The 24,259-nt window shown below is 33.2% G+C and overlaps 1 protein-coding gene across 3 annotated transcripts in view; it reads right to left on the reverse strand.

The window, feature by feature from the left end:
• The window catches only part of LOC123561085 (protein C-ets-1-like), a 94,312-nt gene that overhangs the window by 13,939 nt on the left and 56,114 nt on the right, over positions 1-24,259 (reverse strand). The window contains exon 1 of one of the 3 annotated variants that reach the window (XM_053516548.1): positions 16,771-18,420. The exons of the other annotated variants lie outside the window; for them this stretch is intronic. Coding sequence (XP_053372523.1) covers positions 16,771-16,906 — 136 coding nt within the window. The 5' untranslated portion in view covers positions 16,907-18,420. Of the gene's footprint in view, positions 1-16,770; positions 18,421-24,259 lie in introns of those variants that run through there. 3 annotated transcript variants of the gene reach the window in all.

A 24,259-nucleotide genomic window follows, 5' to 3' on the forward strand; every position in this document is an offset into this window, starting at 1 on the left:
CTACATACAGGGTGACCAACCTATGCAACTTTTATATACCGTACATATTGAGAAAACGTCTTGATTCAGGTAACATTTTGCCTATACTTTCCTTATTACTTGATGCATTTTCATAAAATAGGTGGCCTTTAAGACAGCAAAATGAGTACTTTCCTTTGCACAAAGCATTGGCCATAAGTTCTGAGTACTTTTCTCAAACACACGCCCAACTGCTTTTCGTGGATGAACTGTGTAGATAACATACACACTTTCAGAGTGTTTGAGAAATTAACTGAGAACTGATTGCAGACGTTTTGTGTGGAGTAATGCACTCATTTTGCTGTATTATGCACCTTATTTTACGAAAATCTGTCGAGTAATAAGGAAAAAATAGGCAAAATGTTACCTGAATCAGTATGTTTTCTCTGTGTGTACGATATCTAAGTCATGTGGATTGGCTGCCCTGTACATTATAAGTATAATTTATATTTCCCAAGGAATTTGTATAAAACCCTTGCGTGCATGTTTTTTGTTGGTTTTTTTAAAGGCAACTACAAGAAAAGTTAAGTTCACCCAATTGAATTAACAATAATGCTGTTTGTCTTTAGATAATTCACTTTCATAAGGGCACCTAAGGAGATCAAGTATGCTTATGTAATATTTATTTATTGCCTTTACATGTCACCATAACAGCTTATTTAAAGCACTAAGGACAGACTTAAGAATCATAGAAATTGTAAGTACAATCTAATACAGTCTTAAAAAGATGCTTGTAACTTGTCAATGGGGATTCTACCAGATTAGACGTTCCAGTGTGTGTGCAACACATTAACATCACTTTATAAGAGATATTACTGATTGGTGATGAAGTTGTCCCTGACTGACACTTGCTAAACCCGGCTTGGTAATTGTGTAATTAAAAGATTTTAGGGTGTTGGTCTTGGTACATTTGGACAAGAGGGCCCAGTATGTACCAAGTGTCACTATATCTGGTCATTACAGAATCCATGATCTATAAACTGTGAGAAAATACAGCTCCTGATCTGCAAAATTTGAAATTTTTGAAAGTGACTGCGAAATTTATTTGATAACTAAGAATGGTCAGTGTTAATTAATAGATTCCAGTTTCAAATCAGGTCCTAGTGTCTTCAGAGCTTTACCTTAATTACTGCTCATTAGAATGAAGTATTAACAGAAAATAAAAAAGAAAATTTTCCTGTCATTTCTATTAGTTGAAGTTACAGAGAATTTAGATTCTATGTTTTTTAGAGATGCAAGATCAGGTAGTCTCAACTTTGCTTGCCTGTTGATTTGTCCCAAATACTACACAAGAAAATTTAAAATTTATACTGATTTTACACATCCTCAAACAGTTGAGCGTAAAATAAAAAATAACTGACAATCAGACTTTGGACTTTAAAAAAAAAGAAGAAGATGTAACAATGATTACCCAGCATGACTGACTGCACACTCCATGATGATCTAATTCAAATAAATGGCCATAAATCTATGGCTATATGACACATCAGAGAGCAAGGTACTTGTAAATTTCAATTAACTTGTTGTAAGGGCCATTAAATATGTAATTCCAAATAAATACATGTTCCAAATTTCATGTAAACCAGCCATTTCTATAATGTTAACATGTTTTACTACAAGACTTCTCTGTCTGATCATGTATTACGTGTAGACCGTTTCTTGCTTTCTGTACACATTTTTTTACATTTCAAAAATCAAAAATTAAGTTGTTCCATTTGTAATAATCATATTCAAATGAAAATTTTCTATACTTGATTAGTTCAGTAATATATATATATATATATATATATACATATATATATATATATATATATATATATATATATATATATATATATATATATATATATATATATAACTTTACTATACCGTAGAAGTGGCAGATATACGTTTCATCATTAGATTCAATCCGTAAAGGACCGTAGAAGTGGCAGATGTACCCGTAAAAGTGGGCAGACTAACGGTACTGGAATTGAAAAGAATCTGCCCAGATTTACGGGCTTGGTGATTTATATATATATATATATATATATATATATATATATATAAACTGATTCAGATATCGATGATATAAATAATTTTACGATAACAGAAAAGCAAGTTAAAGTGCATATAAAAAGTGTATGACAAAGCTATGACCTGTACAGAATGCGTTTTGTTCTAATGAAAATAGATGGGACCATGTACCTAATGCTTCATTTTTAAAAGATTTAACAGAAAAAGTGTCATTTGTCCACACTAAATATGCTGTTTTGCCCCTGATATATAAAAGCCCATTCTTTCAATTTTTACTCAATTAAAACACTTTTTGTGTTAAATTTGGCCTTTATCGTTGTTTTTCTCTTGCTCACAAGATATGACTAAACTCAGAATTATTTCATTTTCATCAAATTACTTACTTCACATGTCATTTTTTTAGGCGAGTGTTTCGTCCAACAAGGCGGCAAACAATGCCGTCTTCATCAAGTATGATGGGAAAACAATGGCGGTTCTGACACTGAACCATTAGGAGCTGTCACAGCTCTACTTAAGTCGAAGCAGACAGTGCGTCTGCTGCAAAGATTGCCCTAAAAGTATATCTGTCACCAACTCTTGGACACTGGTTGTCATAGATGAGAAGATGTCTGACTTGTTCGCCGATTCTCGTGGAGCATCATAATCGTGTTGTCAAGTGTTTGCAAATATAACATAACTCCATTTTCTTTTCACTACTTTTTTTTCATTTCTTTACTTTTTTTGTATATTTTTATTGCTACTTTTAAGTTTAAGCAATACAAGTCACATAAAAAGTGTTCAAAGTTTTGGTGAGAAAACCGATAGTTTTATCTGCTTTTTTTGATGATCACATATTAATGTTTTCTCCTTTTGTCTCATTTAATTCTAATTTATTGTGGTACTGCATGCGTTCATTTTAATTTTAATAATACAATGATCTATCAATAAGTAAAATTATTTTAACAATTACATTCCACATTATTTTCATTCAATAACAATTTAAAAATCATACATTTTTAACAACTCATATGAGGTACGAACTCTTACATTCTAAAATGAACATAATTTTATACAAGCTTACTGTAATGTACATAGTAACATATTTTTAATATTTTCACTGAATTATCCAGTAAACGAAACAATTTGAACGGCACTCATATCAAATAAACACAACAATTTTTGGCTCTGCAACGGTAACGTGGTACGGCAAGAGTGAGATTTGAATTTTCAGTACCAGTTTAAGAGGAAATGACGATCAAGGAAACGAGGATCAAATATGCGTAATACATTCTTTAAGTCTAAATTATGAATTTCCTCAGGTTTACAGAACGGCCTCGTGACCTACCAAAGGAAGCAGTTATAATATTATTCATGTATTCAAATTTATATCATAGTATCTATGTATAAAGAAAGATCCAATTTCTATCTAGATTTTCAGTTTCTGCTTGAAAAAGCCCATATTTTAATATTTTAAATGTAATGGGTATCATTTATTCTGCTAATTATGAAGGATGGAATGATATATCACGGACTTATATATGGTATGGCAAGATCATCTTTCTTTCCTGTGTGTTATGGAGTATCTTTGACAGAGGGCTAATGTTACAAAGCATCGAAATCTGTCACGTACATATATATACTACCTAACTTTTGGTGAACTAAGGTTTGAGGTGGCTGCAGGCTAGCTTTGCAAGGGGGCCTCTTTTTCAGCATAATTAATGTTTTATTGTCCATATTTTATTATTCATATATAAAAATATATAGTATTTCATGAGGACTTAAAACTAATTTTAAGAAAAGCTTTTTTACAGTTATGCTAATGGCCACTGAAATCAAAAATGAAAATTTTCTTAATAATTAGATAACAAGGCAGTCTGAAAGACAGCTTAATCCCACGCCACTGTTATGGATAGTGAAAGGGTAAACCTTTGACCTTGAGCTGTGACCTTGACCTTGAACTGACATGGCTGACTCATGAATTCTGCACATCATCTTGATGAGGTGATCATTTGACCCAAGTTTCATGAAAATCCTTCAAGGGGTTTAGGAGATACAGAGCTCAAACCTTTGACCTTGAGTTGTGACCTTGACCTTGAGTTGACATGGCTGAATCAAGAGTTCTTGATGAGGTGATCATTTGAACAAAGTTTGATGAAAATCCTTCAAGGGGTTTAGGAGATACAGAGTGGACACAAAATGGAAGGCTCTAACCTTTGACCCAAAGTTGTGACCTTGACCTTGAGCAGCATGGCTGACTCATAAGTTCTGCATATCGCCTTAATGAGGTGATCATTTGCCCCAAGTTTGATGAAAATCCCTCAAGGGGTTTAGGAGATACAGAGTGGACACAAAATGGAAGGCTCAAACCTTGGACGCTAAGTTTGACCTTGACCTTGAGCCGGCATGGCTGACTCATGGGTTCTGCACATTGTCTTGATTTTATAAAGTTCCTTCAAGGGGTTTAGGAGATAGAGAGCAGACACAAAATGGAAGGCTAAAACCTTTGACTTTGAGTTGTGACCTTGACCTTGAGCCAACAAGGCTGACTCATGAGTTCTGCACATTGTCTTGATGAGGTGATCATTTGACCAAAGTTTCACGAAAATCCTTCATGGGGTTTAGGAAATATGGAGCGGACACGGAAGTATTACAGACAGACAGAAGGACGGAGACCATTTCTATAACTCCCACCACTCTGCAGAAAAACCCCGAACCCCTGATAATGTGCCAACACCCCTATGGCATTATGTTAATTCTCATCCAGTCAAGAGTTTATACCAGCATGGAATCCAATAATTATTGTATACTTCAATTGGGTTAAAAAAGATACACCTTAATTAATACATGCTTTATTCAAGTTTAGCGGACACCTTGACTTTGTGCTTCTACATAATAAAGACATTTCAAAGCCTACAGGGCACCTTAAGCCAGTTCTTCTTTACCTTGAAGTGTTTTCAAATGGCCTAGATTTTACCCATCTCCTTAAAAAAACATTATATATTCAGAATAGGTATTTCCTCAATGACAACTGGAACATGATGCAGTGAAGTCAAACAGAATAAAGACAAGTCATTGACACAGTGACTATATCAAGGTGAAGGACAAATTAGATACCCTGTAAAATAATCTGCTGGTAGTACAGTCTGGTAGGTCAGCCACCTTTCTAAAAATAAAATATCGATGAAGAAAAATAATTTTTTCCAAAAATAGAAATTCTGTTTAAGAGATTTGACACTTCTAGTTAGATATAATCTGATTTAGTTTAAGTACTAAATCATACTGCTTTAAATTTCAAAAGGAGATATCATCAAGATCTAGCTTTAATTATTAAATTGTCAAAGTAATACAGAGCAAATGACAGATTATTTCCTTATTTTTTTATTTATTTGGCAATGTAAGTGGTAGTTTTTACAACAAATTCTGCATCTTCAAATTTTTTTACAGACTACCAGTTCGGTCAATGAACATTTCAATTTTTACATTGATAAGTTTTTATTTCTTTTGCAGTACTGGGACTGTATACCTTTAAAGCCAAGATTGTTAATCCAGACTGATTTATTGCCTATGGAAATATCATTTAGATTTTTTGGTAAAATAATTAACTGACTCAGTAGCCATATGTTTTCTTCTCAGAAAGCACCTTGCATTTGTAGAATGTATTTGTAACAGATGCCGGTCCAGGTCTCTGTCAGTCATGTATGTTGAGGGTTGTTTCTAGATCCAAATTATCTCTTTATACATGAATAATGAGATAAAACAGTTTAGCAATCAAGCCTGCCATGTATATATGCTAACAGGTTCATCTACAGGTATGAATGGGTCTATGAATATTCCAAGTTACTCTGACATCCACTGAATGCAGAAAAAATACAGCACTGCTTTTCATTCATTCAGCAGTTTTTCTCCTAAACCTGCTTTCCATCTGAATAGATTTCTTCGAATTCTAAATTACTCATTATCTTGAAACTTCTGTAGTCAGAATCAATTAAAATTTCTATAACAAAGTATGGTCTGTTAGTAATTTTTTTCTTGAACATTTCATTTTTTTGCAGTATGATTTTTCTTTAAATTAACTAGTAATACATATACTTGTAAAGTTTGTATTTGATGAAAAAAATATTAACAAATTATATTCATTTCTTGTAATATTTTTCAGAATCCTTTTCATATTGGACAGATTTTTACTACAACTACTACAGGCAACAGTTAATTCGATATTACTGTATTGAAAAACTACTTCCAACAAAGGAACTAGTAAACTAGAATTATATTACATGAAATAAATCAGACAGTATACCTTTCTGTTGTTGTTTTTGTACAGGAAAACTTCAATTTTTTGTTCTGTTCTATTTCTGCAATTTGTTTTGTTCCTATCATAGATCAAAAGAATACAGTAATAACGTTTGAAAGAATCAATTAAAGACAAGATTCTGTTTTCGTTGTTTAGACAATAAATCTTTAATTAATGAAAAAATAACAAGGCAATAAGTAAAACTAAATATAAAATCAAACAAGAAGACATTCTGTGGAACAAACATCAGCTTATAGGAAACAACAAACATAAAGTGGTCAAAGGAAGACCTTCCTAAAAACTCATATACCTCTGTACTGGCAACATTTTATAATAAACAAAATCTGTTTCATTACAAAAAACAACAGTCAATTTCAGATTTTAATGCTCCCTAGCAAAGAGGGTGCACCTAAAACAGCAAAAAATGTTTTTGATTCTTTGAAGAGTTCAGACATCTACATTTCAATCAGGAAGCTTCCAAATTTACAACACAAGTACCAAAGGGGAAGAAAATGAAATTAATAAAATAGGATTATAGTAGCTCCTCGATCTGGGATACTGTATTAGGTTTGAGTGGATTTTTGCCAGATCGGATCTCTCGAGGCGTGCAAGTGCCGAATGATCCGACCTTGCAAAATCCACGACAGCCGAATACAAAATCCCAGATCTAGCTACTGTTATAATGACCTTTTTATTATATACCTCTATCTTTTTCTTTGCTGTTTTGTTATTAAAAGAAATCTTCAATGTTTATCGATGTTAAAATGGAACTTAGTGAAGTTTTTATATGTGCTATTTATAGTACTGTGTCAGGTCATGCAAATTAATGAAAGAAGTCCGGCAACATACAATACAAAAGGTACAATATGGATATCTTTTCTGCCTGTTCATATTAACTTGTGAAATACAAATTGACTTTTTTACAGAATTTATATAGGTATATAATAAGAAACATTATCAATATTCTCAATTTGTTTTATTTCTAAGTGATACATTTTACAATGTATATAATTTACAATGAATATATTTTATAATGTATGTATTTTATAGTGTATACATTTTGAAGCTGCATTTGACAACATGAGTCATCTTCCTGAAAATCTGTTGAAATAATGCTGATATATGTTGAACAAACTCTGGTTCCATTTTGGCCATTTTTCAGTAGACTGAGTTATACAATATACAAAACAAACACTGGAATGAGATACAAAAACTGCATTTTCAACATGTTCTCTTGGTTGCCTATTATCACTATTAAATCTTTGGAGCACCTGACACAACTAGAAATTACGATACAACTATCAGGTTTTTCTAGTTTATTAATCATCAAAACAAAAACAAAAACAACTGGGCAAGACAAGAACTGTGTGAATTTCTTTTTTCTTTCCCCAGAAAATATGAGAATATTCAAGTATCATAACTTGTTGATCCAATAAATGAAAGAATAACAACTGGGCATGGCCCAAAATACATGATTTCTTGTTTGTGTTCTGATAATATAAAAAGAAATTCAAGTGTTATAATTAGCTAAAATTGGGACATTTGAATAAATAAATAAGTAACAGCTAGTTAAAACTTAAAACACAAACACTAATTACACAATTATAACTACGTTGTAATTAACGGAGCCACTGATCTGAGTGTTTAGGACTAATCAAACTGTCGAAATCAATGTTAGTTCCGAAAAATTGCTTTCTTCTTTTTCAGATTATCCTGACATCAAAAAAGCATTGAACCAAACTGCTTCCATCAAGTATGGAGTTTCTTGAGTACATTCGTCAGCTGTTGGTACAAGTATGTTTGAAGTTAAATGTAGCGGCTAATAAACTCCAAAACATATAAAATGTACACAGAAAGTGTGAAAAACGAAAAATCTAAACAAACCATTTAACCAAGTGCTTTGTCAGCTCTGATTTAAGCTTTCACAAGTCAAATAAGCCCCACCCTTATCTGATAAGAGTGATTAGTATCTTAAGATGCAAAGGGACTTAGGGAATAATGCACTGGAAAACCAAAGTTGTACAAAAGTTGATTATGTTAGCTTTTAAAAGTATATTTTGTACAGAGGAACATTTAAATTATTTATTTGTCATGTATAGACAGATCTACTTGCAGAGGATTTTTTATTATATGTATGATACTTATATTGTTATGGTTTATAAAACATACTAATATTCAACTGTAAAACATAATGTCAATGAACATGTACTAAAATAACTGGTCTGATATGTATATATAATTTTGGGCTTGAAGTGGTATCAATATACACTTACAATGAATAAATAGCTTTTTGTGCATTAGAAATTTAATAGACTTATGAAGTCTGTTGAGAGCATGCATCAAGGGGGGCAACTGCAGCAGCCATACATAATTCTGTAAAATTACTTCCTTTTACTTCTCCAAATTGTGAAATTAACTGAAAATAAGTATTATTAATCTTCAGCATAATTTCTGTTACAAATGCAAAACTTTCAAGGAATTCAGAAAGGGAGATAATTTTACCAAATACAGAAAGCGATATAATTTTACCAAAATGTTTCAATATGAGAAAGTCTGAAGAATCAGTAGAAAAAAACATTTTCAAAAAGGATTTCTCAGAATCTTGAAAACTTACAAGAGGAACTGTCAAAATATGATGGAAGATTATCTTACGGAGTTAATCTAAAATAGAAATTACCAAATATCTTACAGATTTTGTTATTTTAATCAAGTAATCTAGTTCCTGTCAATCAAAAATAATCATTTGACTCCATCTTTATCAATTTCCAGCTGAAACTGATGCAGTTCTTTGTGGCAGATAAATTATCCTTTACAACGTGAATGCTCACTTTACTATTTATATGAAACCAGCATTATAATACAGATTTCGTTATTTAAAAATTAATTTGACACAATCAAATTTTGGACAAAGATCAAGCAGAATATGATTTATATAAAATATTCTCTGAATTTCATGGAGCTAAACACAATTAAATCGCAACTACCATTGATAATATACTTTGCCATTTTTTTTTATTTGAAGTCTATCCAGGATTCAGATGATGTAAGGTAATGAGTTAAACAGTAACTTACATCTAATTGTTAATGTCATTTAGTGTTCAGTACTGACTCCTATAATAGTTATGGAAACCTTCTGCCGTAAGTCAGAGGTAGAGGGTAATCATCTTCTGTTAACTTGTCAGGGAGGACACAAGCCTGGTCCAGGGATCAAACACTAAAACTCTTGATACATAGACTAATGCTCTAATTACAAGGGTTGATCCAAAAATAATGTCACTGGAGCCATAAAAAGGTGTATAATGAAAAGAAATCAACCAAAGTTCCTATCCAAGTACTTTAATCCATTTGCAATAGTGTTCAAAAGTGTCGTAAAAAATATTTGCTCACTTATCAAGATATCAACATGCACAGAAAGCAATTTGGTAACGAAGATCGCCGTCAGAAATTTATATGGTTGTCGATAAGCAATACCAAGCCTTTTCACTATATAAAGAACTTTAATCCGAGATGATGCCACTACAGTTTTCACGGTTTACTACTAAAAGACGTAACTACACACAATTGCAATTTCATATGAGTAGGAGAGTTGTGTTGATGCTGATTGGTGTTTGTCTTTATTTGGTTGTGTTATAACTGTTTGTAAAATAAACGCTAATATCATGTACGGTGAAATGTCGTCTGTGGTGAATTTTGAAGTTATATATATTTAAAATGAAACAACCCTAGAAAATAATATTTATCCATGTAATCATTGTTGAATTAGCTTGCATCTTTACCTAATTTCTAAAATAATAAAACAACGAAGAAATGCGCAATGCACAAAGGGACATTCACTTCTGGATCAACTCTCGGACTAAGGTAAGCTGGAGGGTAATTTAGAAATGAAGTCTTTATCTAATATTACGTCACCCTTTGTAACTGGACAGATTATTTTTTTTACTTACCACAAAATTCTTAATTAAAGAGTTGGTTATTTTCAATCGCAGTAATTAAGTATATATCAAAAGTGGCCATATCCGTTTCTTAGACAAGTTTTCTGCGATCTTGTTTCTCAACGACATACACTCTTGACATGTACGACAAAGGTTTCAATCTTTCAAAGCCTGCAGCCATGGATGTTTAATTCGTTAAAAATGAATAAAGCATAGAAAACATGCATATCACATGCACCTCTAATCAGCTGATATTTTATGAATGAAAATGACGACGCTGTGCAATTATTTTGAAGCTGGGGGCACTTCAGAATGGTTTAAAGGATTGGCTCGCATAGAAATTACAATGGGAACAAAAGTCATACAAACGAGTTTGACTTTCTCATAATGCATTAAGTTTTGTCAACTCAAATAGGTTCATGAATAACCAACTATTTGCTACTAAATTAATGGGATATGAAACGACAGTTTGAAATACTGTAAAGTATTACTATAAAGTAAATAATAATATCAGTCATGTAAGATGATATGATTTTGGAACAAGAACTATGCCTCGGTTATTTGACATGTTCAATATTCAAATGTTTATTTATCTTGTAACCAAGATTTTTCGGAACAATAGTTATCTTGCTATGTTTATCCTCTGATGAAACATACTATCAAACAAAATGCCATCTGCCATGATATCTGTATGTGTCCATATTCACAAAAATTAAAATAGGAGTTAATTAAACAAGAGCTGTCCATAAGACAACATGCTCAACTTTTCTCAGTGATAGCTTGACTCTGAATTGGAGTTTTTCCAGTACAAACTTTGTAAAACTTTAACCAAAAATTTCTAAGTAAAAAAGGGACATAACTCTGTCAAAATTCAATCAGAGTTATGGGGATTATTTCTCCTGGTGTAGACTTTGGTAGTAAGTAACTATTTTAAGTTTCAAGTCAAAATCTTTGATAGTTGCAGTGATATTTGACTTTATCAAAAACTTTAACCAAAAAATTCTAAGTTAAAAAGGGGCATAACTTTGTCAAAATTAAAATCAGAGTTATGGGGATTATTTCTCCTGGTGCAGACTTTGATAGTAAATAACTATTTTAATTTTCAAGTCAATAGCTTTGATAGTAACAGAGATATTTGACTTTATCAAAAACTTTAACCAATGACAACGGCGATGCTGGGGCGAGTGCAATGGCTCTACTTTGTCTTTGAAAAGAGAGCTATTAAATCAAGAGCACCGCCTTGCAGGTGCAGACGCTCATCTGATTTTTTTGTCTCTGTATAATAGAAATATTGTCCTACCTGTGTATAGTCCAAAAGGGGCTATAATTCTTGCAAAAAGCAGGATGGAGTTATGTTTCTTGCTGTACAGAGTCAGCTTTTGATGGTGAACAAGTGTGGCAAGTTTAAAGCAATAGCTTTGATAGCTTAGGAGAAAAGCTGACCTAAACATAAAACTTAACCAGGCAACGCCAATGCTGATGCCGATCAACTGTGATGACAATAACTCATCATTTGTTTTCAAAAAATCAGATGAGCTAAAAAACAACTACAACATAAATTATCATGAGTAATTTTTTTGTTTGTACTGGCTGTTTAGTTTGGAGTGTATGTACCATGGATCATACTTGTACAATTCCACTACCTGTCTTATACAACTGTATTTTAAGAAATATTATGCCACTGAAGTATCAGAATAAAATTAACTAGAAATGTGTCACAGACACAGATGCCCCCACAACATGAGAACAGTCACAGGCTTGGTACTGCTCACAAACTAAAATAAGGACCCTTGGCCCTATTTATTCTATTTACAAAAAAAAAATATTGTTGGAAAACCAGAAAATTTAGTAATCTGTATATGTAGTGAAAATTGGCTTAAAGTTCAACCAAGGACTGTGACCTTGAACTTTGAGCTAGTGAAATGGTTTTGTGCATGACACATCGTCTATCCATGCTTATCATTTGTGTCAAATTATTCTGAAATCGGACCATGCATGTCAAAGTTATGGCCCGGACAAGATGACCACTTATGTAGTGAAAATTGGCTAAATTCAACCAAGTGAAATGGTTGTTGCACATGACACATCGTCTACCCATGCTTATCATTTGTGTCAAATTATTCTGAAATCAGACCATGCATTTCAAAGTTATGGCCTGGACATGAACACCACCCTTTCCCGAACACACACACACGGACAGGGGTAACACTATATGCCGCCCTTCCCCCCACCCACCCCCCCCCCATTTTATGGCGGGGGCATAAAAATCGACGAAAAAATAAAAAATTTCGGCACAAGAGGGAGGAAAAAACTGATACATTCCAGAATAAGCCAGAGTTTCTGATTTTACTGTATATGATTTATATATTTTTTCTGCACAAAATAAAAATCTTCACTTATCAATGATTGGTGAGAGTCATATCTCTTCTAGTGATAAACTCGACCAAAACTCATAAAATTTGCAGGAATCGAAATAAAATACCCACAATTCTGCCATGAATACCTATCTAACTAATTTATTGAATAACAGCATAAATAACACATAGACTTAGAGACTGAACCTGAAATCTGAAGATACATGTGGAACAGTTATCATTAAAGAGTGTTTTTCAGTGAACAGCTCACTATAACACGATTTTTATTCCATGCAAAAAAAAAATTCTTGCATAGCACTATAGCAGGCAGAAAAGGGTTTTTTTAACGTATTTTTCAAATACGCATGCATTCTTATATCTTTTGGTAAAACTTCTGTTATATATCTTTATTTCATGTATTTGTTTTAAATGAATTATGCTGCCCCATGATGGTAAATAGGGCCTGCACAGGTACTTATAGAATGGTTACTCTGTTTTTGTTCCAGATGGCTTTTGACAGTAGGCATTTCTAATGATTATAATATATTGAGTGGTCAATCAGATTAAGATCAAGTAATGGATTTGTTCAAAACTGAAATATCTTAACATTTACACTTATTTTATTTTCACTGATTGCTTCATACATATCAGATTTTTTCATGGAGGTATTTTAAAACTTGATTTACCAATCAACAATTACATATTTCACCAAAATTCATAAAAAAGCAAGGTTATATAGAGGATATTTGTTTGTTTCAGAGTAAGATCGAAATATATTTCACCGAGTGAACACTATAATGCAATATTTTCAGAGTAAATGTAAATTATAGTGTTCACGAGTGAAATATATTTCTATCTTACATTGGAACAAACAAATTTTCTTTTTATTTTATATATTTTCAATGGTTTTAAACAATTTATATCCATTTTACCCGTGCAGCGTCACACGCATCGCATCATGACAACATAATTTTCATGATGTCATGATATCTACGATATATTATAAACTGTCAAACAGTCCTGTGACGTTTCCAGACTTCTTTTAGATTCTATAATAATGGAACGTATATCTTTAGGATCCTGTAAATATTTATGAACATCTGTATCTTTACTGAAGTATATTTTGCATGGAATTTTCTATTTTTCATAATTCATATTCTTTCGCAGTCAAGTGTAGTTCCGTACCAGTGAAAAATAAAAATGATACTTTCACTGTTTGAAACTGTGAAAATATCAATAAATTTCAGTATTTCATTGAAAAGCATAAAATAAAAAGTTGTTATTAAACCCTTTGCCTACTTTGGTTGTAGTACCACCTAGACAGATTGGAAATAAATGAATTCAAAAGGTACAAGTAGTTGAAAAACTTGCCTTTTTGGCTGATATTGTTGAAATATCCAAGTATAAACAAAATCTATCACATGTTTGATGTCGTGAAGTGAAATAAAGCCATTGAATAAAAATGATAATACACTAGTGTAATAAAGCTTTGACGTCGACGTCATTTAAAGTATAGGAAATGTTGGTCAAATTGACTTGTTTATAATAGCTAAAGAAAGCAGAACTTCTGTTGTTTCGGCAGGAAAAGCTAAACATGTGATAAAAAGAATATTGCATTTGTGACTTTCTATATTGAATTTATTAAACTTGGCAGGGCCTCGCATTTTATTATTTTATTCAACTCGTTTAATAAATTCAGTTTGAAAAAGACACTCATGTAATATCCTCTATGTAACTGATTGTATAATTCTATTATATATGTATTAAAAAAAACAATAAAAGATACATTTCTAATATGAATCTAACACCGTCTCACCTTAAAGTGTTAGTAATGGTACATTTCAGCTTTGATTTTAGAAGGGAAAATACTTTTATACAGATTAACATCACCAAAATTTAAGTCTTTTTCTACTTGATTAAGTTTAACATTGGTGTATGTTAAGCAAATAATGTGGAGCTGATATGATATCATTTCTACCTCATCAGATTTTATTTTAAAATGTTGTATGTGTATTACAACAATGCATTTCTTAGATTTAGGAAATATTGAAATCACCCAGTAAATTAACACACCTGATAAAAACAAATTAAATCTTAAATGTAACTGTGCCATGTTAAATTTTGCACTTCAAGTGTAATCACGTTTCTCCACTCTTAATTAAAACTACTGCATGATTGGCAATATTAATTGTGGTCAAAAATTTGTATTTGAGGCTAAAAAAGTCTCTTTTTTTCAAATACCTGTAACTCATTCTAATAGCTTACCTGAATAGAAAATATATTTGCTAAATAATGACTGAATTTCATGAAAAAGGGAGGTAATTCACATAGTATGAAATTACAACTATTAAAGGCTTTCAGATATATAAAGTTGAAAAGGTTGCTGTGGCCGTCATGTCTACGAAATACATTCAGCATAAAGCAAAATACATCCACAATCATCTAAGTATCTATATAAACAGTATAGGAAGTGTCTTAAAGAGAAATGATGATTTATTTGCGACTTCAAAATCATTTCAGTCCAAGATGGAAAATTGATCCCATTGTGGGCTTTAAAACAATAAAACTGGTTGAGGTCATTGTCCCCGTGATGCTGTATTGCATGTGACAAAGACCTTAGAACTTGGTTTAAATATAGCTGAAAAAATTCAGTACTGTGCAAAGAGGACAAAAAAAATATAAACCTCATTTAAGTATATATTTTTCTTCTGAAAAGTACATTTATCAAATATTTACACTAATTTTCACACTGCATTATTTATCATGTACTCAGACAGAAATAACTTACTTACTATTTATGGATCTTTGAGACAGACTTGAAAGAATGAAGTTTTTGAAAAAGAGATTTCTACAAGTCAAGAAAATTAATTATCATGTAACAACACATCTCACCTAAAGACGAAAATAAATTTGGATGAAACTGTAATATTTAAGGCGGCCTGATGTGTTCTACTTTAGTATAATATTATACAGTTGTTATAAACTTTTTATTTCAACTGATGGAATGTGTCAAAACTTTTGCTTTGTTTCAGTAGAGACTATTTAAGTTTGCTACTTAATCTTCATAAAAAAGTTGTATAAATGATGTTATATACTCTAAACACTGTTAGCTATATAATATCACCTCAGACTATACTCAGGTCTGAGAAGTATGTTGGGGATTTACATTTTTTGTCAAAAAGTCAAAACAGCCATAAATTTGTAGATTTCACATTTTACAATGGATTAGAAAGGGAAGAATTTTATTAATACTACCTTCATTAGGATATATTAACCTTTAGCCTGTTGGCGGTATAAGTGATTCTGCCTTTGCGACCAGTGCAGGCTGATCGTGGTCTGCTCTGTTGGCTATATTCAGTCAGTAAATTCTCAGTGAACATCCCTTTGAATAGTAAGTGTGGTGCTGCCCAAATTGAATGAAGGAGCAGTCTATTTGAGAAATTTAGCAGCGTAAAGGTTAATTTCTTAGACTGACGCAACAATGAACGAAGACAGTTTTCAACTTTTCTGTGAGTAAACTCCTCTTACATAATTAACTTACATTATATTTGTATTACTTTTCTCTTCTACTGTTATTTACCAGTCTCAGATATACATTTTGAATAAATTTCCATCCATACATGTAATTACGTGCATTTGGCAGTTTTTTTAACTCCAGTTGTATAAACATTTAAAAATTTAATTCACGAATCAAAATGCAGGTGTTAAAAATTCATTTATTGCTATCAATGCACAAATATTGCTTTTGCACAAAGAACAACATTTGTAGGAAATGTTTGTTAAAAGGGTCTTTTTTCCTTCTAATTGCAGGAACTGTTGTGTGCAGGCATTCTCCCCTCTGAAAGTTTCTTCCAAACACACGTTTTCTCTCAGACTGACATTATAGACTGACTTTACTCTCTTTTACCAAAATATTAGACTCTTTTTTTTCCAAAAGAACAGGCACAAGCCCTTACCCTCTTAGTAAAAAACAAAAAAAAAATTAAAATAAAAGCCCGCACAAACCTACATATCTCATTTGCAATGTCCCATAAAGACAAATTATACCCCTGAACAATGTCTAGGAAAGAATAAAGCCGCTGCAAGATTTATTCAAAACAATCATTTAAAGAATTGCTAGTAAGATAACAGTTATCTTGAAATTTTGACTTTACTTTTATACCATAAAGACTTTTCTTACCTAGTAAATTGCATCTCTTTATGTTGATAGGTTGGGGCTTGAGCCTTCCATGGCTGTGCCAAGAAGCGCCAACTCCGCGCAGCACTGGTGACGGAGTCTTTAGGGTTATAGGCGTCTGTGCTATCATGTCAATCATTTTCCGACAAATTAACAACAAATTAACACCAGTATATTAAATCAGTTGAATTTTTTATGCAATAATATATCTTTGCACTGCAGATTAATACCAGTTTTAACACAGGATATATCACCCGTTTAGTTCATCTGTCAACAGCATCCTGTAGTCTTTTTTAAAAAATACAATATATAATATTATGTCAAAAAGTACTAAGATTGATTCTTACACCCTTTTGTCACTGAATTTTAATTAATAGATAAATTATTGTTTCATTCATAGAAATTAAATGGTAAAGCGTATAATTTCATCTCAGAGACTTCCTGTGTGCAATTTAAAACTTTGTCTCACAACTTTTCTAACTTACTGATTCTTTATTTGGTTCAAGTGTCAACCCAGTCCTATTATCCATACAGGATTTGTCAATTAAGTCAACAGTTACGATGAATATGCAATCCCCCTTAATTAAATTTCATAATATTCAGTGTTTTCTCACTGTCCAATCAGAATCTAGTGTCTTCTGTCATCTATCTTCTCAAAAATTGCATCTATTTGCATAACTTATACTGGTTGCTATAGAAACATCTTATCTCCTCAAACGATTGGTCAATTAGCAGTTGTTGAAAACGAAGGAAAAAAGCATAATCTCATTGTCAAATAATGTCCACTTGTTGTTGTAAGGAGTTTGTTTTCCATAAAATCTGGTACTTAGGATAAAATCCTTGTCAAATATTTGTTTAGGGTAAACCAGGACTCTGTCTTTGTTGATGCAAGTTCTTTTTTATCTTTTCCAATTACATCCTATTTCTAACAAAAGTTAAAGTTGTCAGCCTTTGTTGCTGGTTTTTTTTTTCTGTAATTTTTTTTCATAAAAAATCCGACACTTCCAAAATTTGTCAAAGCAATTTTACTGTATAAAATTTCCGCTCACTGAACAGAAGTTAATGTATTTATATATTTAATTTATTATCTCTTTTTAAAACATCATCTTGCTATTTTGATAAGATCATTAAAATAGCGAAGCTTAACTTACAAGTATAAGTGTCAAGATGATAATTACACAAACATGTAATAACTCACATGACTTTTTATGCTATAATAATTATAATCCAGTTTATTCCTTCTATATCCCACATATTAGTGAAGCAGCAGTTCCCCAATTAGCTTAATAGAGCAATTAAAATACAGAAGGCAGAGATTCTCCATCGCATCAGCTGTTTTACATCACAGCATATTATACATGTAGTCTTTTCTCCAGTCTTGTGTGTATTCCTCTCTTATCTTTAAAGAGGTGCAGTCGGCAGCATCAACAGGTAGACCCTTGGAATAATTCTTATACTACAAGAAGAAGAAGTTATCAAAACTTTTTTTAACACTTATTTGTTTTCAATAATTCACTTCAGTCCAACAACAGTTTTTACCATTACTGAGCCTCTTGTGTAAAGTTTTACATGATCGCTAACTTTTTTTTCAATTTTATGAATGAGTATCCACTTTACAACCCCTGGGAAAATTGCTTCCCTCCAAATTTAAACAGATGTAGACTTTATGAATGAAATTTTACCTGACACACACTGCCAATTCATTCACTGCTGATAGTATACAGCTATTAACCAATCAGAAACAACCTCATCTACATAATTCATTAAGCTCCGCCTCCAAGACTGGTTTATGAATGAACTGGGATCTATATTTGGCGTAGATAGCCTGACCTAGAGTCAGTGACCTAGAAACTCAATGAGCGTGCTACATTAGCAGTTACAAAACTCTGATACTGAGAGGCTCATTATGGGGAAGTAAACAAACGGGTAAAGATAAAAAGAAGTGGTTCTTGAAAAAAAAACCCTGAATAACTAGGAACAATAATTATGCTATAGTAAGTGCAGCTATTTATAAATAATCTAACATTAAAAAACCAACACAAAGATCAAAATCTAAACAGAACCAACTGAACAATATCTTAAAAAAGAGATGAAATACTTTTGCCTGTGCCATTCATACATTCATAAAAGACTTATTGTCAGACATTAAGTCTCACATAAATATCATATACAGAGACTTTCCCTTTTGTTGAAACTGTCAAGAGTGGCTGCCAGCCCTACTGTAAGGAAAGTAGATTTTTTTTTTAATTTCGAAGGATCAAATATAGTTTTCTGTAACTTTTTGACATTAAGGCCATACCAAATTGATATGTCGTTCGTCGGAACTACCGCATCAATAATTTCATTCCCGAGAAAAAAAATTAAAAATCACCCGCCCGCACGTACATAAAAATCTCCGAAAAAAAAGTTTTTTTTCCGATTACGCGGTCCAGAATAATAACGGCAAAACAGGTTTTATCGCCGTTTAAATGCGTCAAAGTGATATTGATCGGATTTCATACGTCCGTAATACATGTAGCTGATGTCCCAAACTCAAAAAGTCAGGAATTATGGTGTTGTTCATCATTTGTTTTAAATCTGGAGTGTCTGTGCTAGTGCTACACATGGCCTTCGATGTGCCGGTAGGTAATGAAGTAGGCACATAATTAAAAAAAATTCTACTTTTGTTCAATACAGTGAAAAGAACGAAGCCTGACTTGTAAGACGTGCACGGGGATGCAGTTAAAAGTATTTGGAAGTATTGTTCAGATATAAAGTTTTCAAACCATTTGTTATCAGTTGTTTAGTTCAGCATGTTATATCTAGAGCCCAAAGCTGAGGCCAACTACTATCTTAAAAAATATTTGTTCACAGATCCTGACCGACCTATCACATTGTCTCGGCCCAAATCTTTTTGAACGTAACTTTTTTAGTACAGCAGTCAGATATTCTAACAAAACGCATTTTGTCAATTTAAAAATTGTTTAGCTTTTCAAATAAGTAGTGTTGATATGAAAATAATTTCTAACAAAATCTGTCCTTTTGTAACCCCAATTTTGCCTGTTTGTACACATGACGCCAGGATATATTAATTGGCTGTAAATTGATTGAACGAAAGAAACTGAAAAAAAACAGAACTCCCCAACTCTAAATTTCTAGTTCAGTCAAAGCACAACAAACCACTTTTAAGGGTGGCCATATTGGGATCATTCTTTGACCGTCTGTTATCATTTTTGCCTGAAATGAATCTCTACCACAAAAACTTAAGCTAGCCTGATCTGTTAAGAAATTATTCCAAAGGGATTTGAGCAATGTCAAAGCATCTGTCTGCCCAACTCCCTTTGGTCTCACTGGTCAAGTGGTTTATTACTTCCCCTCACCTCTATGGGTTGGAGTTCCACTAGGGGCACAAATTTGTTCATGTGTCAAAGCCATCTAACTGTGTTTCAGAAGAAATGTTATTCCACACATGTGCCTGTTTTGTCTTAAATATTCCTCATCATGTTCCGTTAAATAGGCACGACTTCAGATTAATGAAGAAAAATCAAAATTAAAAATAAGACACTCATCCCTTAGTAATTATAATTACAAAATAAAAAAAAAAGTGATTCAGTGAGTTTTGGCAAGAATTTATTTGCAAAATCATTCATGTAGTCTTTAAAACATACAGAAAAGCTATATACTGTGATACCCACACTGTAAATGTTTGATTTCTGTGTTATTTCTAAAGAAATGTTAACTTTATGTATAATCATAACCGCCTCCTCAAAGGTCCAAGCTGGGGAAAAAAAAATAAAAAAAGCCCGCTCGCTCCATGTAAAATCTACCCGCCTCTGAAAAAATCAAAATTGAGAAAAAAAAAATAAAATAAAAAATTCGCTCGCCCGCTCCTATTATTTATAAAAATTTTCCGAAGAACTATTAATCAATTTGGTATGGCCTAAAGTCTCCTTGACAGAATTTTAACTTAGCCTGCTAAATTTCTAAAAATGGATGGTCTGTTTTTCAATTTTGGTAGTACCATTAATTATTCGGGGGGTATACACTGAAACGTTACTGACTGAATAGCAAACAGTGCAGACCATGATCAGCCTGCATGGACGTGCAGGCTGGTCTTGGTCTGTACTTTTCGTTAAAGTAGAATAAAGTAGAATACTTGCCACCAGCAGGCTAACTTTATTTATTTTATTGGGTTTAACGTTACACTGACACAATTATATGTCATATGGCAACTTCTGTTGTGATCTTAAGGTCCAGTTTGAATCTGGGTCATGTAGGATCAAAAACTAGGTCACCAGGTCAAATCAAAGGAAAAGCTAGTTTACACTGTACAGTCCACATTTATGACCATATCATAATGAAACTTGGTCAGAATGTTAATCTTGATGATCTTAAGGTCAAGTGTAAATCTGGGTCAGGTGGGGTCAGAAACTAAGTCACTAGTTCAGATCAAAGGAAAAGATTGTTAACACTGTAGAGGCCATATTTATGACTGTATCTTCATGAAACTTAGTCAGAATGTTAAACTTGACGATCTTTAGGGCAAGTTTGAATCTGGGTCATGTCGGGTCAAAAACTAGGTCACCAGGAACGAACCAGTTATGGGATCTGGTCGGTTCAAGAAAGGAACCAAGATCTTATGGTGACACAAGTTTTGTGCAAGTTTGATTAAAATCAAATCATAAATGAAGCTGCTATTGTGCAGACAAGGTCAAAAAAGCTAATTCAGGCCCTATCAGGGGCCATAACTCTGGAACCCATAACGGAATCTGGCCATTTCAAGAAAGGAACCAAGGTCTTATGGTGATACAAGTTGTGTGCAAGTTTGGTTAAAATCAAATCATAAATGAAGCTGCTATTTTGCAGACAAGGTAAAAAAAGATAATTTTGGCCCTTTCAGGGGCCGTAACTCTGGAACGAACCCGTTACAGGATGTGGTCGGTTCAAGAAAGGAACCAAGATCTTATGGTGACACAAGTTTTGTGCAAGTTTGATTAAAATCAAATCATAAATAAAGCTGCTATTGTGCAGACAAGGTCAAAAAAGCTAATTTTGGCCCTTCCAGGGGCCATAACTCTAGAACGTATTATGGGATCTGGTCGGTTCAACAAAGGAACCGAGATATTATGGTGACACAAGTTGTGTGCAAGTTTGATTAAATTCAAATCATAAATGAAGCTGCTATTGTGCAGACAAGGTCAAAATAGCTAATTTTGGCCCTTTCAGGGGCCATAACTCTGGAGCCCATGATGGAATCTGGCCAGTTCAAGAAAGGAACCAAGATTTTATGTTGATACAAGTTGTGTGCAAGTTTGGTTAAATTCAAATCATAAATGAAGCTGCTATTGTGCAGACAAGGTCAAAATAGCTAATTTTGGCCCTTTCAGGGGCCATAACTCTGGAACCCATAAGGGAATCTGGCCAGTTCAAGAAAGGAACCAAGATCTCACGATGATACAAGTTGTGTGCAAGTTTGGTAAAAATCAATACATAAATGAAGCTGCTATTGTGCAGACAAGGTCAAAATAGCTAATTTTGGCCCTTCAGGGGCCATAACTCTGGAACCCATAATGGGATCTGGCCAGTTCAAGAAAGGAACCAAGATCTTATGGTGATACAAGTTGTGTGCAAGTTTGGTTAAAATAAAATCATAAATGAAACCACTATCGTGCAGACAAGAAATTGTTGACGCACAAAAATAGCAAATTCTGGCCCTTTAAGGGGCAATAACTCTAGAACCCATGATGGGATCTGGCCAGTTTTTGAAAGGAACTGAGATATCATGCCAATACAGGTTTTGTACAAGTTTGATTAAAATGGCTTGTAAAATGTGGTCTCTACCTTGTTCACAAGAAATTGTGGACGGACGGACGACGGACGAAGGGTGATCACAAAAGCTCACCCTCTCACTACGTGACAGATGAGCTAAAAATGGATTTCCTAAAACTATATAAATTTGACTTTCAAAGAGAAAAATGAAAATTTTGCTTGTGCTCAGAAAAGAAAGTAAATAAAACTGTCTTATCTGTTAAACTAACTGCATAACGAAGCTTCACAGACTATCATAGTATGGTAGTGCTGCTAAAAACCTTTCAAAACCCAACAAAACAAAGAAAATTTATCTAGTGGAAATAAGTTTAAAGTAACTTCTAGCTGGTAGAGATGTATCAAGTACATTATCCATTCATTCATCTTTTGCAGGAATTCATTCAATATTGGGATTCAAAAGCAGACTTATTTTAATACTGACAAAAGTCTAAAAAGATAACTAAATGAAGAATAACTTCAAATCATTAAATATTTACATCAGTGTTGGGCTTAATGCTTCCAAAACAGCCTGCAAATGCACTGAAATATTAAATACATGTGACCTTGCATCTATTGTAGAACAACTGGCTGTGTGGCTACCTGTTATTCAGTTCTAGAAAAGGCAAATAAAACAATAAAATTTATCAATGATCTAGTGAATATTTGATAAGATTATTTTCTACCTGTAATACTGTTTTGGTCTGCCTATTCAACATTTTATTTATCATAAATATAATCATCAGGGTTGCTAAAACCCAGCTCTTCTTCATTCTCCATATTTTTCATTTTTATACCTTATCTTGCACAGACATAGGCACAGACATGACTTGTCAGTTGCCATTGGTTATGTTTCCTGTATGCACAGCCGACATAGGCACATCAATGATTTGTTCAGTTGCCATTGGTTAAGTTTCCTGAATGCACAGCAGACATAGGCACAGACAAGATTTGTGCTGATGCCATTGGTTAAGTTTCCTGTATGCACAGCCGACATAGGCACATACATGATTTGTGCAGTTGCTATTGGTTATGTTTCCTGTAAGGCACAGACATGATTTGTGCTGTTGCCATTGGTTAAGTTTCCTGAATGCACAGAAGACATAGGCACAGACATGACTTGTGCTGTTGCCATTGGTTATGTTTCCTGTATGCACAGCAGACATAGGCACAGACATGATTTGTGCTGTTGCCATTGGTTATGTTTCCTGAATGCACAGCAGACATAGGCACAGACATGATTTGTGCAGTTGCCATTGGTTATGTTTCCTGTATGCACAGCAGACATAGGCACAGACATGATTTGTGCTGTTGCCATTGGTTAAGTTTCCTGAATGCACAGCAGACATAGGCACAGACCTGATTTGTGCTGTTGCCATTGGTAAAGTTTCCTGTATGCACAGCAGACATAGGCACAGACCTGATTTGTGCTGTTGCTATTGGTAAAGTTTCCTGTATGCACAGCAGACATAGGCACAGATGTGTTTTGTGCTGTTGCAATTGGTTAAGTTTCCTTTATGCACAGCAGAAATAGGCACAGACATGATTTGTGCTGTTGCCATTGGTTAAGTGTCCTGTCAGCACAGCAGACATAGGCACATATGTGATTTGTGCAGTTGCCGTTGGCTTAGTTTCCTGTAGGCACTACAGATAATAGGCACAGATGTGTTTTGTGCTGTTGCTATTGGTTAAGTTGCCTATATGCACA

Source organism: Mercenaria mercenaria, chromosome 10 (assembly GCF_021730395.1).
Source record: "Mercenaria mercenaria strain notata chromosome 10, MADL_Memer_1, whole genome shotgun sequence".
In the NCBI taxonomy this organism is placed as follows: Eukaryota; Metazoa; Mollusca; class Bivalvia; order Venerida; family Veneridae; genus Mercenaria; species Mercenaria mercenaria.